This window comes from Zootoca vivipara, chromosome 1 (genome assembly GCF_965207765.1).
Source record: "Zootoca vivipara chromosome 1, rZooViv2.hap1.1, whole genome shotgun sequence".
Taxonomy (NCBI): Eukaryota; Metazoa; Chordata; class Lepidosauria; order Squamata; family Lacertidae; genus Zootoca; species Zootoca vivipara.
This window is the reverse complement of record NC_142582.1, coordinates 33,303,590-33,317,923: the sequence shown is the minus strand read 5'-3', so window position 1 is coordinate 33,317,923 and position 14,334 is coordinate 33,303,590. Positions and strand designations below refer to the sequence as shown.

The following is a 14,334-nucleotide window of genomic DNA, read 5'->3' as shown; positions in this document are numbered from 1 at the left end:
GATTAATTAGCAAATGAACCAGAAAATAATGAGGTTATTTAAAGTAATCCCTCAGGATGCCATGTTTTGTTCTTTAATGTTTATAAATTATTAAGGAACACATGGTCCAGGTCAAAATGTAATGGATTGACTGTTTCCCTTTGAGCAGTAACAAAACATTGACTACTACTATGTTAAGAACTGTGGCAATGTGCCTGCCTCAGTGTATATGTACTTATTAAATGAATCAATCTACAAATCATATTTCATATTGATAGCCATCCTTTAGTGGCAATCAAACTACTGTACAGTATACTAATAACAACAATACATTCTGTAATTTAATGTTATAAACAATTCATTCTGATAAAAACAGCTCTGTGATGTGTGAAGTAACAACCACTTGTCATATGACAAACTTGTCTACATAGAAAACGTTTTATGCAAGACATGACAGTTTCATGTTGACACTGTTGCACTGCATTATCACCATGTGATGGTTTTGCAACACAATCTGGCAAGAAGCCACAGCTAACTTCTCCCCAGGGATTTGATACATAGTTTTTAGAAAACATTACAATAGTTGCTTGGATCGTCTGTGCACAGGTTGTTCGTTGTTTTCTCCATAAACTGCCTGCATTAATAATATGTAACTGATATCGGACAAAGATGCTAAACAAATGAAGAAATATTCCTAGTTTGAGCCAGAATGAAACCCTAGGACCTAGTTTCAAGTGTCTCAGATTTCTCTAGAAAACAATGTATGAATTTAGATAGTAAATGAATAGAGACAGCTAAGTTCTATTTGAGTATATTTTTCCAGGTATCAATAGTCCTTTAGAAGTAAGTTGGAATACTGTATAGCTTTTGAAATCTGTCTATCCCATTCTGGGGATCCTAAAACATCTACTCTGATGAATACTGGGAATTATTATGAAGTACAATGTTTATTAGTGAAAAGGTATGAAGTCTCTCTTGTCTTCATTCATGAAAACAAGGCTGCAGAAATGTACTGTATAAGGAGGTGACCTAAGAATAAAGGATCAGATATATAAATACGAATCCTCCATAGACAATGGAAATAACCATCTGAACAGCTCTCTCATATTCATATATATATATATATATATATATATATATATATATATATATATATAGAAGAAAGCAATGTAAGACATTTATAGTTTGAACTTATGCAGATATACTCAGAAATAAACCTTGCTAAGTTCAATGTTAGCATATATTCCTTTGGTACTTTTTCAAGAAGCTTAATATACCTTATATTATTAAGCTAGCATCCTGAGCACAAAGCAAGAAAGAGAAATTATTTTCTCATGCTAGGTTCCTGCTTTGTGCTCAGGATGCCAGCTTAATATAAGGGCTTACAAAACACCCCAATTCTAAACACATTTTTGGGTCTCATTGATCATAATAGAACAAATATTTATTGGAAGGTATTTGGATTAACAGCTAATTAGATCACTCTTGGTGTGCACTGTGCAATCCGAAAGGATTGGGTGCATGGGTTGTTGCACAGGAGCATGGCAATTTATGTACTGTAACTGCATTGATTCAATAATACAGTGTGTACAATAGGAGTTTGGTACATGCTTGTCTGAGCTTATTGGTGGGAAGGCTGAATAGCAATGAAATAAACTTGAGTACAGTGGGAACACAGCAGAGGAGAGGCAACACTAAGTAGCAGCCTTGTCTACACTAACAGAACCAGGTAATATACTTCACATATGTATTGCCTATCAATTACTACTAAAGCTCATATAGGCCTCACAAAGGAGGGGCAGATCTATAATAGGTGTGCACTGATCATTAAACACTAACATGAATGGGAAATACCAACATAAGGCGAAGGACGGTGAGCAAAAACTAATTTTTTAAAAGTACATGTGCAACGAAGCCTGGAACCACCATAAAATTATGATTCGTTTGAGCTGGTGCAAGCAACATTATATTGGAAACATGTTCCATTAACTTTTTTCTAAGTAGCAGTGAAGTAGTGCTTTGCTGACAAAGCAAGAATCCATGGAGCTGCGAGTAAAGCAAAAGGGAAGCAACCCTATTGGAAAGACATGTGAAGAGGCAAGTCAAATATTTAATTATTAATATAGGTACATACTTTAAATTTTGTAATATTCAGATGGTTCCTGAGAAGTCATGGATAGTTGGGTACCCATCTGATTGAAGGATTACCAGAGTAATGTACCCAACACCACCCAATGAGCCAGTGACAGAGCGCAGGATTTTAAAGTTAGGTAAATTAAAAGTAAATTAAAAAGAGAAGAGGCAACATCAGGAAGATCTCAGAAAGGGGTTATAATCATCATCAGTGCTTTTTTTCTGGGGGTACGTGGGGATATGCATACCCTGAAACTTTTTGTGAATCTAAGTTTGGCCTCATTGAGGGGCAGTACAGTACAGTACCGGTATTTCAATATGAGTAGGAAAATGAGAATACCCCTAAACATTTTTTAAGGAAAAAAAAGCAGCAGCACCACCACCACCACCACCAACAACAACATTATTCTTGGCAGATAACATTACTTTCACAAGTTGTTTCAAGCAAGGCACTCTAAAACTAGTATGCTTAAGATACTATATGCAGATATTGAGACTGTGGGATGGGATTGTCTACGAGATTTGAGGAAGAACTGCAACCTTCTCTTTTAGGCAGGACTCAGGAGGCGTCTGATTTTTAGTCTGACGGATGATTTCAGGCTTTATACATGCTAACATTGTGCCATTCAGCTTTGTTAATTTGAAATATATTTTCTATTTGTATTTTTTAGAAGTCCTTCAGGTGCCAAAATATAGCAAAAAGTTAGGAGCAAAGGAGGAGGAGGAGGAGGAGGAGGAGGAGGAGGAGGAGGAGGAAGAAGAAGAAGAAGAAGAAGAAGAAGAAGAAGAAGAAGAAGAAGAAGAAGAAGAAGAAGAAGAAGAAGAAGAAGAAGAAGAAGAAGAAGAAGAAGAAGAAGAAGAAGAAGAAGAAGAAGAAGAAGAAGAAGAAGAAGAAGAAGAAGAAGAAGAAGACCTCTCCTCACATTCCTTCTCGCCTCGTCTCTCCGGTTCCCAGCTCTCCCCACCTGTCCTTACAAGAACTACAACTCCCAGGATGCGCCAGGAACTTCTCTCCCTCCAGTCCAGCCCATGAGCTTTGGGAAGGGTTGATGTAATGCAGTGAAGTCACAAAGCCCTTGAGGGTGGGGGAAGAGAGAGAGAGGGAGAGGGAGAAGGTGGTTTGCTGGCGGGGATGCAGGATGGTGGCGACAGCAGCAGCAGCAGCAGGAGGAGCAGCAGCAGAGCTTGCAAAGCTAGCAAGCGGTTCCGGCGTTTGAGTGGGCAGGAAGTGGGGCGGCGTGGAGAGTAAAGGACCCGGCTTCATTTTTTATTTTTATTTTTTTATAAAAGACTTCGAATGATCATATGCATTCCTGTTGTTCGATGCTTTTCTTTCACGGCACCGGCGGCTGCCACCGTCTGAAGAAACCCGAGCTGCAGCCCTCGAGGGGCTGAGGCTGGCGCCCCCCACCCCACCCCTCAGGCCATTCCCGCCCTTCTGTTTATTTCCCTGCCTAAGTTGCTCGCGCCTCGCGCTCGCCAGTGGTCGTGTTGAGGCAACCGGGCATGCTGCCTCGTTGCCGCCGCCTCTCCTGACCGGGCTGGGCTCCTTCCCCTGCCGCTCGAACACCCCCCCGCCACCCCCCAAAAGAAACGAGAAGCCGGGGAGGGGGGGAAAGGAGCGGGGTCGCCCGCGCCGTCCTCGCCACGCGCCGTAGGTCAAGGCGCCACCTCCTCCCCGCGCCGAGATGGCGGACCCAGCCGAATGCAGCATCAAAGTGATGTGCCGGTTCCGGCCCCTCAACGAAGCCGAGATCCACCGCGGGGACAAATTCATCCCCAAATTCAAAGGCGAGGAGACGGTCGTGGTCGGGGTAAGCTTCCTCGTCGTCGCCTTGCTTGTTTTGTTTTGGGGTGGCTTTTTTGTTTTGGGGGTGGTGGCGTGCGTGGGAGAGGGAGTTGCCTTCATCTTGTCCCCCTCCCCCCTTCGCCTTAGGACCTTCCCTCGCCTCCTGCAGCAACGTGGAGAGAGAGAGAGAGAGAGAGAGAGAGAGAGAGAGAGAGAGAGAGAGAGAGAGAGAGAGAGAGAGAGAGAGAGAGAGAGAGAGAGAGAGAGAGAGAGAGAGAGAGAGAGAGAGAGAGAGAGAGAGAGAGAGAGAGAGAGAGAGAGAGAGAGAGAGAGAGAGAGAGAGAGAGAGACCCGCCAATTTCCTCCCTTTCGGCAACATTGTCGTGCTGCCTGGGCCCCCTGCGTGGCGTGCCTTCGCACTGCATTGTTGTGCTACTTCTTCCTCCGCCCATTGTTCCCAACCTTGGCTGCTGTTATGGAGCGACGGTGCGCGCGCGTTTCTGTGTGCTGGCTCTTTTCATTCACCTTGAGCTCCGAAACCCTGGTATGGGAGGAGGGTGCGGGGATGAGATTGGGAAACCCCTTCCACTCACTTGCCATGGGAGGAAAGGTCGCGCCCCGCCTGGGTGTCTTCCTCCCTTACTCCTCAGACTTGGAGATCAGCTTGGGGGTCCCAAAGGAGAATGCCTCTTCCTCTTCTCTTTAGCTGGAATAGACACACAAAAGATGTGGGAAAGGGGTGTGAGTAGGTGGTTTTTTTTTTGGGGGGGTGTCACTTAATATAGGTGTTTGGTGGTAGCATTTTTCCCCCTTTGGGGGATGCAACATTCCAAGCCTTCGCATGTGCGTGAGCATAAGGGGATGGCACAGCCAAGTGTCCTGCGGCAACCTTTTTCGAAAGCCTGACATTTATTGCTGCGTGAGCCTTTTGTGGGCTAAGAGCCCACATTGGCAGATGCATGGCACAGTTGCCTTCAGCTGAAAGAAGGCATAAATAGGTATAGAGAAAGTAACTGTGAATGGTGGTGCAGAAAAGGCATGAAATGCAAGCATTTTTTATTTATTTAATGTTTCACTCCCCTGTCTAGCTTTGTTGAAGTGCCCATTTCTTGTCTTATCATCCTTTGCTTCTGTAGGCCAGATACTACAGTTAATTCCTACATCTGTCAAACGTTAGTGCCCTGCAACAAAACATCCTCCTTCGACCCTTTTTGGATGCTTTCTGCAGGGGAAAACCTGCCATGTAAGGTACTGCTTGGCTGAGTTCCTTGTTTTTGTAGCCGCAGCAGAGGGCAATGGTGGGGAACTGAATAGAGTCAACCCCAATTGACTCTTCCAGCTGCCTCCTTTCCTTCCTTGCTGCTGCAGCCTTCCAATCCCCAGCATTGATCAAGCTGATGTCATCTGGATCACTGGGCATGCTCACATACTCCCTCCTGATGCCTTTGACTGATTGACAGGTGGCAAGAAATTGCTGAGAGAATTACAGAGGTGGAGGAATTCCCACCCCCTCTGCCAACCCAGCTTGTGTTTTCATGCATTTTTGCAGCCCTGAGTTAAAAGCATGCCAAGCTGCAGTCTCTGCAGACGAGAGCAAAATTTATGTATTCCATCCAGAGATGTTCAATCCTTGCCTGCTGTGTTCATTTCCTGCTCTTCTTGCTGCATTATGGGGAGGGAGGGAGGGAGGGAGGGAGGGAGGGAGAGAGAGAGAGAGAGAGAGAGAGAGAGAGAGAGAGAGAACCTTCGGTTAACAAGAGTTCCATTCCTTATCACTTACAGGATCATATTGGCCTTGGTTGAGATGTTTGCTCTTCCGTTTTCCTACTGTAGATGTGGTGGCGTGGGTGGGGGAGAGGATGCCTATATATCTGACCTCAACGCCAGCGGTATCTGGCTGGCCTTCAGGGCAATTTGTGGTAATTTTCTCCTTGCAATATGAATTACCTAATAGTCCTGTAATATGAATCTATGGCAACCTTCTGCCTGAATTCCTCTGAATAATGGCAACCTTCTGCCTCTATGCTAAGATTTTCAAAATGTGTTCCAAGGAAACTGGTTTAATTAGATTAGAAGATCAGTAATGGCAGACAAAGCTTTCAGCTTGTCTGCCCATTACTGGAGTTCCTGGTGGTGTGCAGCTGTTGGACCCCAGTGAATTGAGTGTGCGCCACAGAATATACCAGAGAGTCGTCAACGGATAGGTGGACTCTTCAGTGGACAAAGTCAGTGTGAAAAGCATTTTATTAAAGGAGTTGAAAGCTACATTTATAAAACATTGGTGGGCAGCTTCCTCAACAACCTTTGGTTTTGTTACCCCTGTTACTCCTTTACCTCTGGAGCTCAAAGCTCAATGCATTTTAGCCTCACAATAACTTTGAGAAGGTAGGGATGGCTGAGAGAAGATGACTATCAAAGACAGTTACAGGTAGGTAGCCGTGTTGGTCTGAGTCGAAGCAAAATAAAAAAATTCCTTCAGTAGCACCTTAAAGACCAACTAAGTTTATATTTTGGTATGAGCTTTCGTGTGCATGCACACTTCTTCAGATACACAGATTATGTTCAGAGGTGTGAGAAGTACTTGAACTCTGAGACTGTTTTAAGGGATTGGTGCTTCTATCATAACAGGTTTGTGAGTGTATGGGGAAAGGTCCCAGGAACAACCCCCTGGCATCCGTAATTGTTAGCTGAATTCTGATTTTAACATTTTTATGTTTTTTATTGTGTGGTTGTTGTCATTGGAACATTCTGTGGCAATATTAATTGCATGTTGTCTAACGAAGTGCTTTATTTTTCTTGTCTTTAAAAATACAAACATTCCTATAAGATTTGATAATGGACAAAATTTTTTTAAAGAAGAAGAGTTAAAAAACATCAGCTATCAGTTGATAAAGCAAAAGGAAATCTGTCTGGTTATTTTATCTTTACTGGTTATTTGATATCTACTTCTCTTTATTCTGCAATGAGAATTTGCCCTTGACTCTGAAATGGTTGTTTCAAATTGTCAGTACACCCATACCCAGTTTTCAGAGTTACATCAGAGCTGGACTAGGAAACTTTAGTAATGAATTAAGCACTAGCCAACTCTGTTCATTTCTACTTCTGGCCTATCAACCACAACAAAATGGCAATAGATATTTGTATGTGGGTGTAATATTTATGTTGTCGGGGAAATGGTTATAGGGCTTTGAGCTAACAAATGATTATTCTAATAGGCTTACTTCAGTACTCTGCTAGATAATTTTTACTTGAATTAGTGAGCAATTAGCCCAACAATAATTACAGTGTTTATAGGTGTCGCTATGTTTTGCTGTTTATGTTTGGTAGTTCTGGATGCAGCAGTGATACTACTAATTGCATTTGGTTTTGCCCATGGATACTTAAAAATTCTATCACTAAGTAGCTTTAGAATCACTAAATCTAAAATAAGAAGCCTTGCTAAATTAGTTTGTTTTTAAAAATGGTTTGTAACTAGAACTCGTTGGTAATGGATCTTCCTTCTGTGCGCCCCCAAACCTGTTCTGGTGGTTCCTCCAGCCCTCCAGGCTCGATTTAGGGAGTGCAGGAAGTAGAGGAGGGAAAAGTCCTATCACGTAAGCAGACTTTGTTCTTCACACAGAACAACTTAGTTGAACCCTGCCCATACAAATCAACATATCCCTTATTTTTAGCTTGTTGAAAGAAAATACATGGAAGCATCTCTTTTGAAGCTAGCTGTTGTTACTTGCTTAAAACCAAAGATAAATAAGCTAGGTGAAATCCACTGGAAATCTCTACCCTTTCAATCCTTTACTATTGTTGTAATTTCCATTTGTTTCAGTACAGCTTTCTCTGCATTCTTGCTCCCCTGGCTTCTATGGCTCTTTTGGGGAGCTTGTGTGGGTGCAGATCCCTGGCTATGTGTAGTCCGGGGAGACATTGCCAACCATGGCCTGCTTCACCTGTTTGCCGGTAAAGCTGTCTCGAGGCAACAGTGATTTGATTCTTCTTCCTCTGCAAACTTTTCAGGTGGTAATATTTTCTGTGTTCTTCATCACTGCAGACAGAACTCCTAATATTTGCACCAGAACCAAGCAAAGCTGATTCAGTATTAATTTAGCTTGCTTAATATCTTTCCTCCCTTCCTTCTTTCCAGGCTGTGTGTGTTATTGTGGAATTAGCTTCATAAGAGAAATGATCTGTAATAACTCAGTAAGTGATTACAAATTTTAGCACTTTTAGATTACTTAGTGGCAACTACATTTGCTACATGAATAACTCATGAACTTATCAACTTATGCCTTTGTTGATAAGCATTAGCTTGTCAACAAAAACCTTTTCATATTCCTGTGTTCAACATGCGAAGGGTTAGAGATGTTTTGGATTGTGTGTAGTCAGAGTTAGTTTTGGGGTGGTCTTGCTGACAAACCCCAAAATCATAGCCAGCAACTTCCCACGCTGGTTTTTCCCTCAGGAAAGACTGGGAGATGAGTGTGTACACATTTTTGTGCTCCCCTGTCCGAAGCTACTGTGGGCATCTTTAGACTGAGGCAACCAATGTTTTCCCCACCTACCTTGCTTGTTCTCCTCTCCGTGGGCAGGCAGTTCCCAGCCTTTCTCCCAGCTCTGAAGCTGGAGAGGATTGCCACACAACTACTTTCAAAGTGGAAAGGTTGGCCAGGCCACTTATCACACACTCTTATGGGCAGGCCACACTCACCATGCTAAGTGGATTTATTGCATCTCATGTAAATCTGCAAGATTTAATAGGTGCTGGTGTTTTTCAGGGGGAACTTGCTGCCTAACTCTCTGACTCTATGTCCTGCCTGCCTCGTTTTACAGCAAGGAAAACTGTTCCACCACTTCACCAAATTGCTGTCTTAAAAAAAATTGTAACAGTAATTGCAGCCAATTGTTAACTTGCAATCAAAGGCATGTTTCACTCTGGCTTGCAAATGAATATTCTGGACAAATGTAGGTTGTACGATGGCCCTCCTGTAATTGCTGAGGTCTCCTTTCTTTCTCTGCTGAATACTGCAGTGATTAGTTGGACTAATTACACTGTTGTTAGCGTAGCAGCTGATAGTTTCTACTTTTCCTAGTACTGTACTGTATTTCTTGTTATTCCATAGCGGTAAGCATACTTTTGTCCAGTGCTGTGCTGGTTCTGTGTCCTGACAATGAGTGGGATAGAACCCACCACACCCACTTGCACATGGACTTTAAAACTGAAAGGAAACAGCAACATTTCTGCATTATTTTTTAAAAAACCAACAAACAAAGCTCAGCAAACCATTTGTGCCTCTGCAGTTCTGGTAGTGTTGCGGTCTGGAAAGCTGTACAAACCTGAGCTGTTCAATAGGCTCCTCTGGTGGGCTATGAAGTGCATGCTTTTCAATCAGTTCTTTTCAATCCAGATCTGCTGTCTGTTGCATCCTGTTGGTTTAAAGTCAATAAAAAAAAGAATGCACCCCAGGGATCTTGGATCACCACGACAGGCCTTTTGTTTGCATGAGCAAACAGAAGCATGTTTTGGCCAAAGTAAAGCACTTTTCCAGTCCTATTTATCTCAATGGGAGAGATTTAAGTATCTATTGGATAGTCCTGCTGAAATCAATGTGATTTAGAAGTGCTTTTGTTTTACTTGTGCCTTAAATCTAGCATCATTATAAAAGAATCTAGATAAAGGCATTTTGCTCAGGGATTGGGAGGAATGTTCTCAAATAAAGAGGGATAACTTTGTGACAGCCATCCATTGTATGCTTCCTAGAACAACAGTTGTCACAACAATTAATGTCCCAGTGTCATGAATAAATTTCAGAAGTTTGTTTTGGTATTAAATCTATGCTTAGCAACTTAAACCCAACAATTTTATCATTCAAATAAAACTCAATTCTTAATACAGTAAGTTGTAAAGCTGTTCTGCTCATTAGCAAAACTTTATTGTATATTCTGCTTGATTTTTTGCACTGCTTAGCATGAAAATAGTTTGAACGGTGCTTTTAACAGGGTTTTTAAAATTATTATTAAAATGTCTTTGAATGAGTAAGCATATGTTTCATCATGGATGTTCAAAACAGATAACCATAGATTTAGGGTAAAATTGAAATGGACTTCCTTGTTCCCCCCCCCAAAAAAATCTGGCGACATGGGGGAGGGTGAGAGGAAGGGGAAGCCCTTTTGTATAATAAGTCAGTCCCACTCACATATGGATAATGTTGGTGTCACTCTTAAATCATACCTTTAAAATTATATAAAATCCTGTAGAACAGCTAAAATATAAACTCCCAAATCAAGTTAGTCAGTACCTTTATTGGGACCAACTGAAATGGCATTCAAAATGGAAGGTCTTACACTGCTTCCAAAAGATCTTAAATAATTATGATAGTTGTATAGTTTTGTCTTCTGTGCAGCCCAGGACCTACGCATGCACTGCCTGGGCTTGTGCCCCAGAGAGGTCACCTAGTCGGTGCTGCTATTGCAGCAGTTTGACTTCACCCCCAGTGACTTGGAGGCGCACTCCATTGTCTCTTGAGATAGACGGATGCCAACAGATTTATCCATTGCTGTGTAAAATAATAGTCTATGAAAAGACAAATGGTTGTGAAACCATCATGCAAACAACACTGGTAGCCCAATAAAACCCAAATTATTCCTCTGCTCCCACCCCTCTGTAATTGGATAGATATCCATTTTATTTCCATTGGTACAAGAATATGGAGCAGAAGCAAAAAAAGATGAAGAAGACCATATTGGAGCATGAGAACAATATTTCAGAAGAATGTGATGAGATGGTTGATTATTGAGAAGTGTGACATTTGTTTTGTGTGCTTTTATCAAAAATAAAAACAATTACTCAAATTACATTTGACCACTGTAACTGGCAACTACATCTAGTATAAATTATTGGTCTCTTAATTTCGGAAAATGAACAAAAATTCCCATCCTGGATATGATGTTTTAAAATGAAGCAAATTTCATTTACATAAAATAGTAGTTTTGCTGAGTGCTGCTTTGCCTGTGCAAAGACCCAAGCTAGGTAAGATATAACTTGGAAAGTACTCTGCAGCTTAATCATATCATGTTTCAGGTAGGGATTTATTTGTCTGCAAGACTGAAGTTCTTTCTTTCCCCTTTTCATTCTTTCTGGTTTGCTGCATCCTTCTGGCATCTCCAGAGGTCAGACCTTCATCAGACTGGCTTTTTGTCAGGATTATTTGTCAAGTCATTCTGATTATACGACGCTCATTAGAAGCAACTAGATCTCTTGTGGTCCCAAAACACTAGCCAACATCTTTACTTGAGGCAAAATCTGGATCTTGGCTGTAAGTGGGAATATAATTTGTCATTTTAGACAACCTATGTGAACAAAGTACAGTTAATGATATAAATTTCTGAGGTTTGCTGCATTTGAATCAGGTTCACATTCAGAAGAATTTGAGGCCCTTCCAAGAAGCATCAGCAAACACTTGGGGAAGCCTATGACCTTGACCACGTAGCTGTAAAACCTGCAAGTCCTGGTTCTTGCTCTTTGGCTGATGTCTTGCACGTCTGGGAAGGCAGGGCCCTGATTAACTCTACAAAAAAGGCTACTGTTACTGCTGAAGTTGCCTAGAATATATTTAATATGCTTTATGGCTGAAGTTCTTGAACTACAACTCCCACCAGCCCCAGCTAGCATGACAAATGATCAGGGATGATGGGATGTTGATTAAGAATGCTAGAATCTGGCTCATTAACGACCATGCTCATCAAATACAGTAAATAAATAAAGCAAGTTCCATTTAAGGTTTAAAAAGGTAAAGGACCCCTGACAGTTAAGTCCAGCCGCGAACAACTCTGGGGTTGCGGCACTCATCTTGCTTTACTGGTTGAGGGAGCCAGCGTTTGTCGGCAGACAGTTTTTCAGGGTCATGTGGCCAACATGACTAAGCCGCTTCTGGCGAAACCAGAGCAGCGCACGGAAACACTGTTTACCTTACCGCTGGAGTGGTACCTATTTATCTACTTGCACTTTGACGTGCTTTCAAACTGCTAGGTTGGCAGGAGATTTAATGTTTAGACCTTGATAAATTCACTTGAATCGGAACACAGGCAGATGAGATTTTCATTTGTTGGGTGCAACAGGCCAGAAGAAGACAGATGTTTTTGTGTGTGTCAGCATGCACAACTGCATGTGCCATTGTGAGTGTTTGAGGCAGCACATGCTTCTTGATCATATGGGATCAGCTGCAATACTAGAATCTTAATTCATTGCTGGCCTTTGTCGGACAGTCAAGTCAGGGTGACAAAGGAGGTCCCATTGTAAATGAATGATAGTGTAGGGTTTTTTTTATAGACCAACATTCTTGCCCCGGCCTTCAAAGAGGTCAGTGTCCCCATCTGTTATTCCACAATGCTTTTAAAGAAAGATGCGATACATGTTATGTTATGTTCACAGATTAAGGCTTTGTAGTGTGCAGTAAATTGTGGAATATCACTAGCTACCACTTCATCAATGGAAATGATATACCTCCCCACCCCGTTTGCTCTCTTTAGAAGCTGGTATCCTGCTGACTAGTATTCTTTGGGTTTAGAATTCAAGCTACCGGTGACCTGGCTCGGCTCGGTTATTTAGCTGGTGCTGACTGTGCTTTGTGCTTCTCAGCTGGATTGCTTCTGCTTTCTCTTGATTTAGAATATTGATTTCCACCTTCCCCCCCCCCTCTCTAAGTGAGAAAACTGGCTGCAGACTGAAAATGGCATGGCAGGAGGGGAAAGTGAAACACAGTGGGTGAGATTAGAACAAAATTGGAAGAAATGACAATAGGAATCAATGAGGGGTTGTCGAAACAATAATTGATTATGTGGTCTCGAAACAAGAACATCATGTCCAACAGCATGTCAAGCACAATAGTTGGGAAGTAGATGAGAAATACACATCTAAGCAAAATGTGCACCTGCATTATTTCTTGCTTGATCATAGTCCTGTACAGTGCAACAAAAGGCTTCATGTGTGAAATTGTGCAATTACACTATTGCAGCATGAAGAAACGTAAGAAATGAATTTTACCTTATTTCATGACAAATAGTGTAGCAATAGTATATTTCAGTTGATTACTTATTTTTATTTTATTGCTTACTGAATTTTTATACCGCCCTATACCTGGAGGTCTCAGGGCAGTTCACAGAATAAAATTAAAATATAAAACCACATAATACATAATCAAAATAAAAACAACAACTCAATAATACCCCCCCCAAAAGCCACATTTTAAAAGGGTTTACATCAGATGTCAATCAAATCAACCAGAGGCCTGGTTAAAAAGGAACATTTTTGCCTGGTGTCTAAAGGTGTAGAATAAATGAGCAAGGCCTTTTGTGAAGCAGCATGGAGAAGGGAAGAATTGGCAGAAGGTTTGCCCTCTGTTTTTAAGCTTATCCATGATACGTAACATGTGAGCACTTTGAGCCTTTTGCATGATATTCAAGGAAGGGGTGGAGTCTAGTCATACTACCTGTATTTGTGGGCACGGTATGATAAGACACAGGATGAAGGAGGAACTTGCACTGAGGTCTGGAGAAGTGAAGAAAGAAGCTTTGTGAGAACCTGTTGGAGGTGGCTAGGAGTTCTTGTCAGAAGTCTAGGAACATTTTCTCCTCATAAGCTAGCAGGTTGTTAAGTGTGATCTGGTCTTGGTTGTATGATGCCTTGGCTGAAGTTAGGATGTTTGTGTAAATTTGGTGCTCTGGGAGATCATTGAATAAATGAAACATAAGATTTTTAGGACTTCTTTGGCTTTAGTTAGTAGAAGGTTTTAAGATGCAAGTATGTATTTTTTAAAAATCAGAAAAGAGCAGTTTCATTATTCTTTTTCTGTAAAGTTCAATGAAGTATTTCTGTCAGACCCATTATATGTGTATGAAGACAGTTCTCTCTCTCATCGGGGAGGGAGAGAGAAGGTTCACCCACTTTCTTTCTGTCAGTATTACTCAGTCCATCTCTCTGATGTATGGAGGTTCAATGTGATGCAGTTTGAAAGACTGAAGAGCATTGTTCACTGAAGAGCATTGTTCACAAAAGGGGTGGTGAGGGAAAGATGATCACAGGAATTATTAGTGACTCACCATTGCTGTTGTCTATATTTTGGTTTAATATTAAAAATGGAACTCATGTACCTCCCCCCTTGATGTTGAGATAGCTTGTACTGTATTTCAAGGTTGTGTGCACCCAAAATATCTGAGAACAGGAAGCGGGAGTCACTTGTGTCTACTTAATGGGTGACCAGAAGAGCAATTTTGTTGCTTGGTTTGGTATTGATATTCATAGGGGAAGGCTACAGCATAGACTCCTTATTTTTTCCGCTTGTGAAATCAAGTGTTAGAAGCTATTTTAATTGCTTTCTTTTGTACTGTACAGCAATCTTGCCCTAAACTTCTTCATGGCCACCATTTCATCCCTTATTGAATACTGA

At 41.6% G+C, this 14,334-nt stretch overlaps 1 protein-coding gene across 1 annotated transcript in view; it reads left to right on the top strand.

Annotated features, from left to right (window-relative positions):
• Window positions 1–3,150: 3,150 nt before the first annotated feature.
• KIF5C (kinesin family member 5C) overlaps window positions 3,151–14,334 on the top strand; it is a 74,363-nt gene continuing 63,179 nt past the window's right edge. The window contains exon 1 of the mRNA XM_035131291.3: window positions 3,151–3,926. Coding sequence (XP_034987182.3) covers window positions 3,801–3,926 — 126 coding nt within the window. The 5' untranslated portion in view covers window positions 3,151–3,800. The remainder of the gene's footprint in view (window positions 3,927–14,334) is intronic.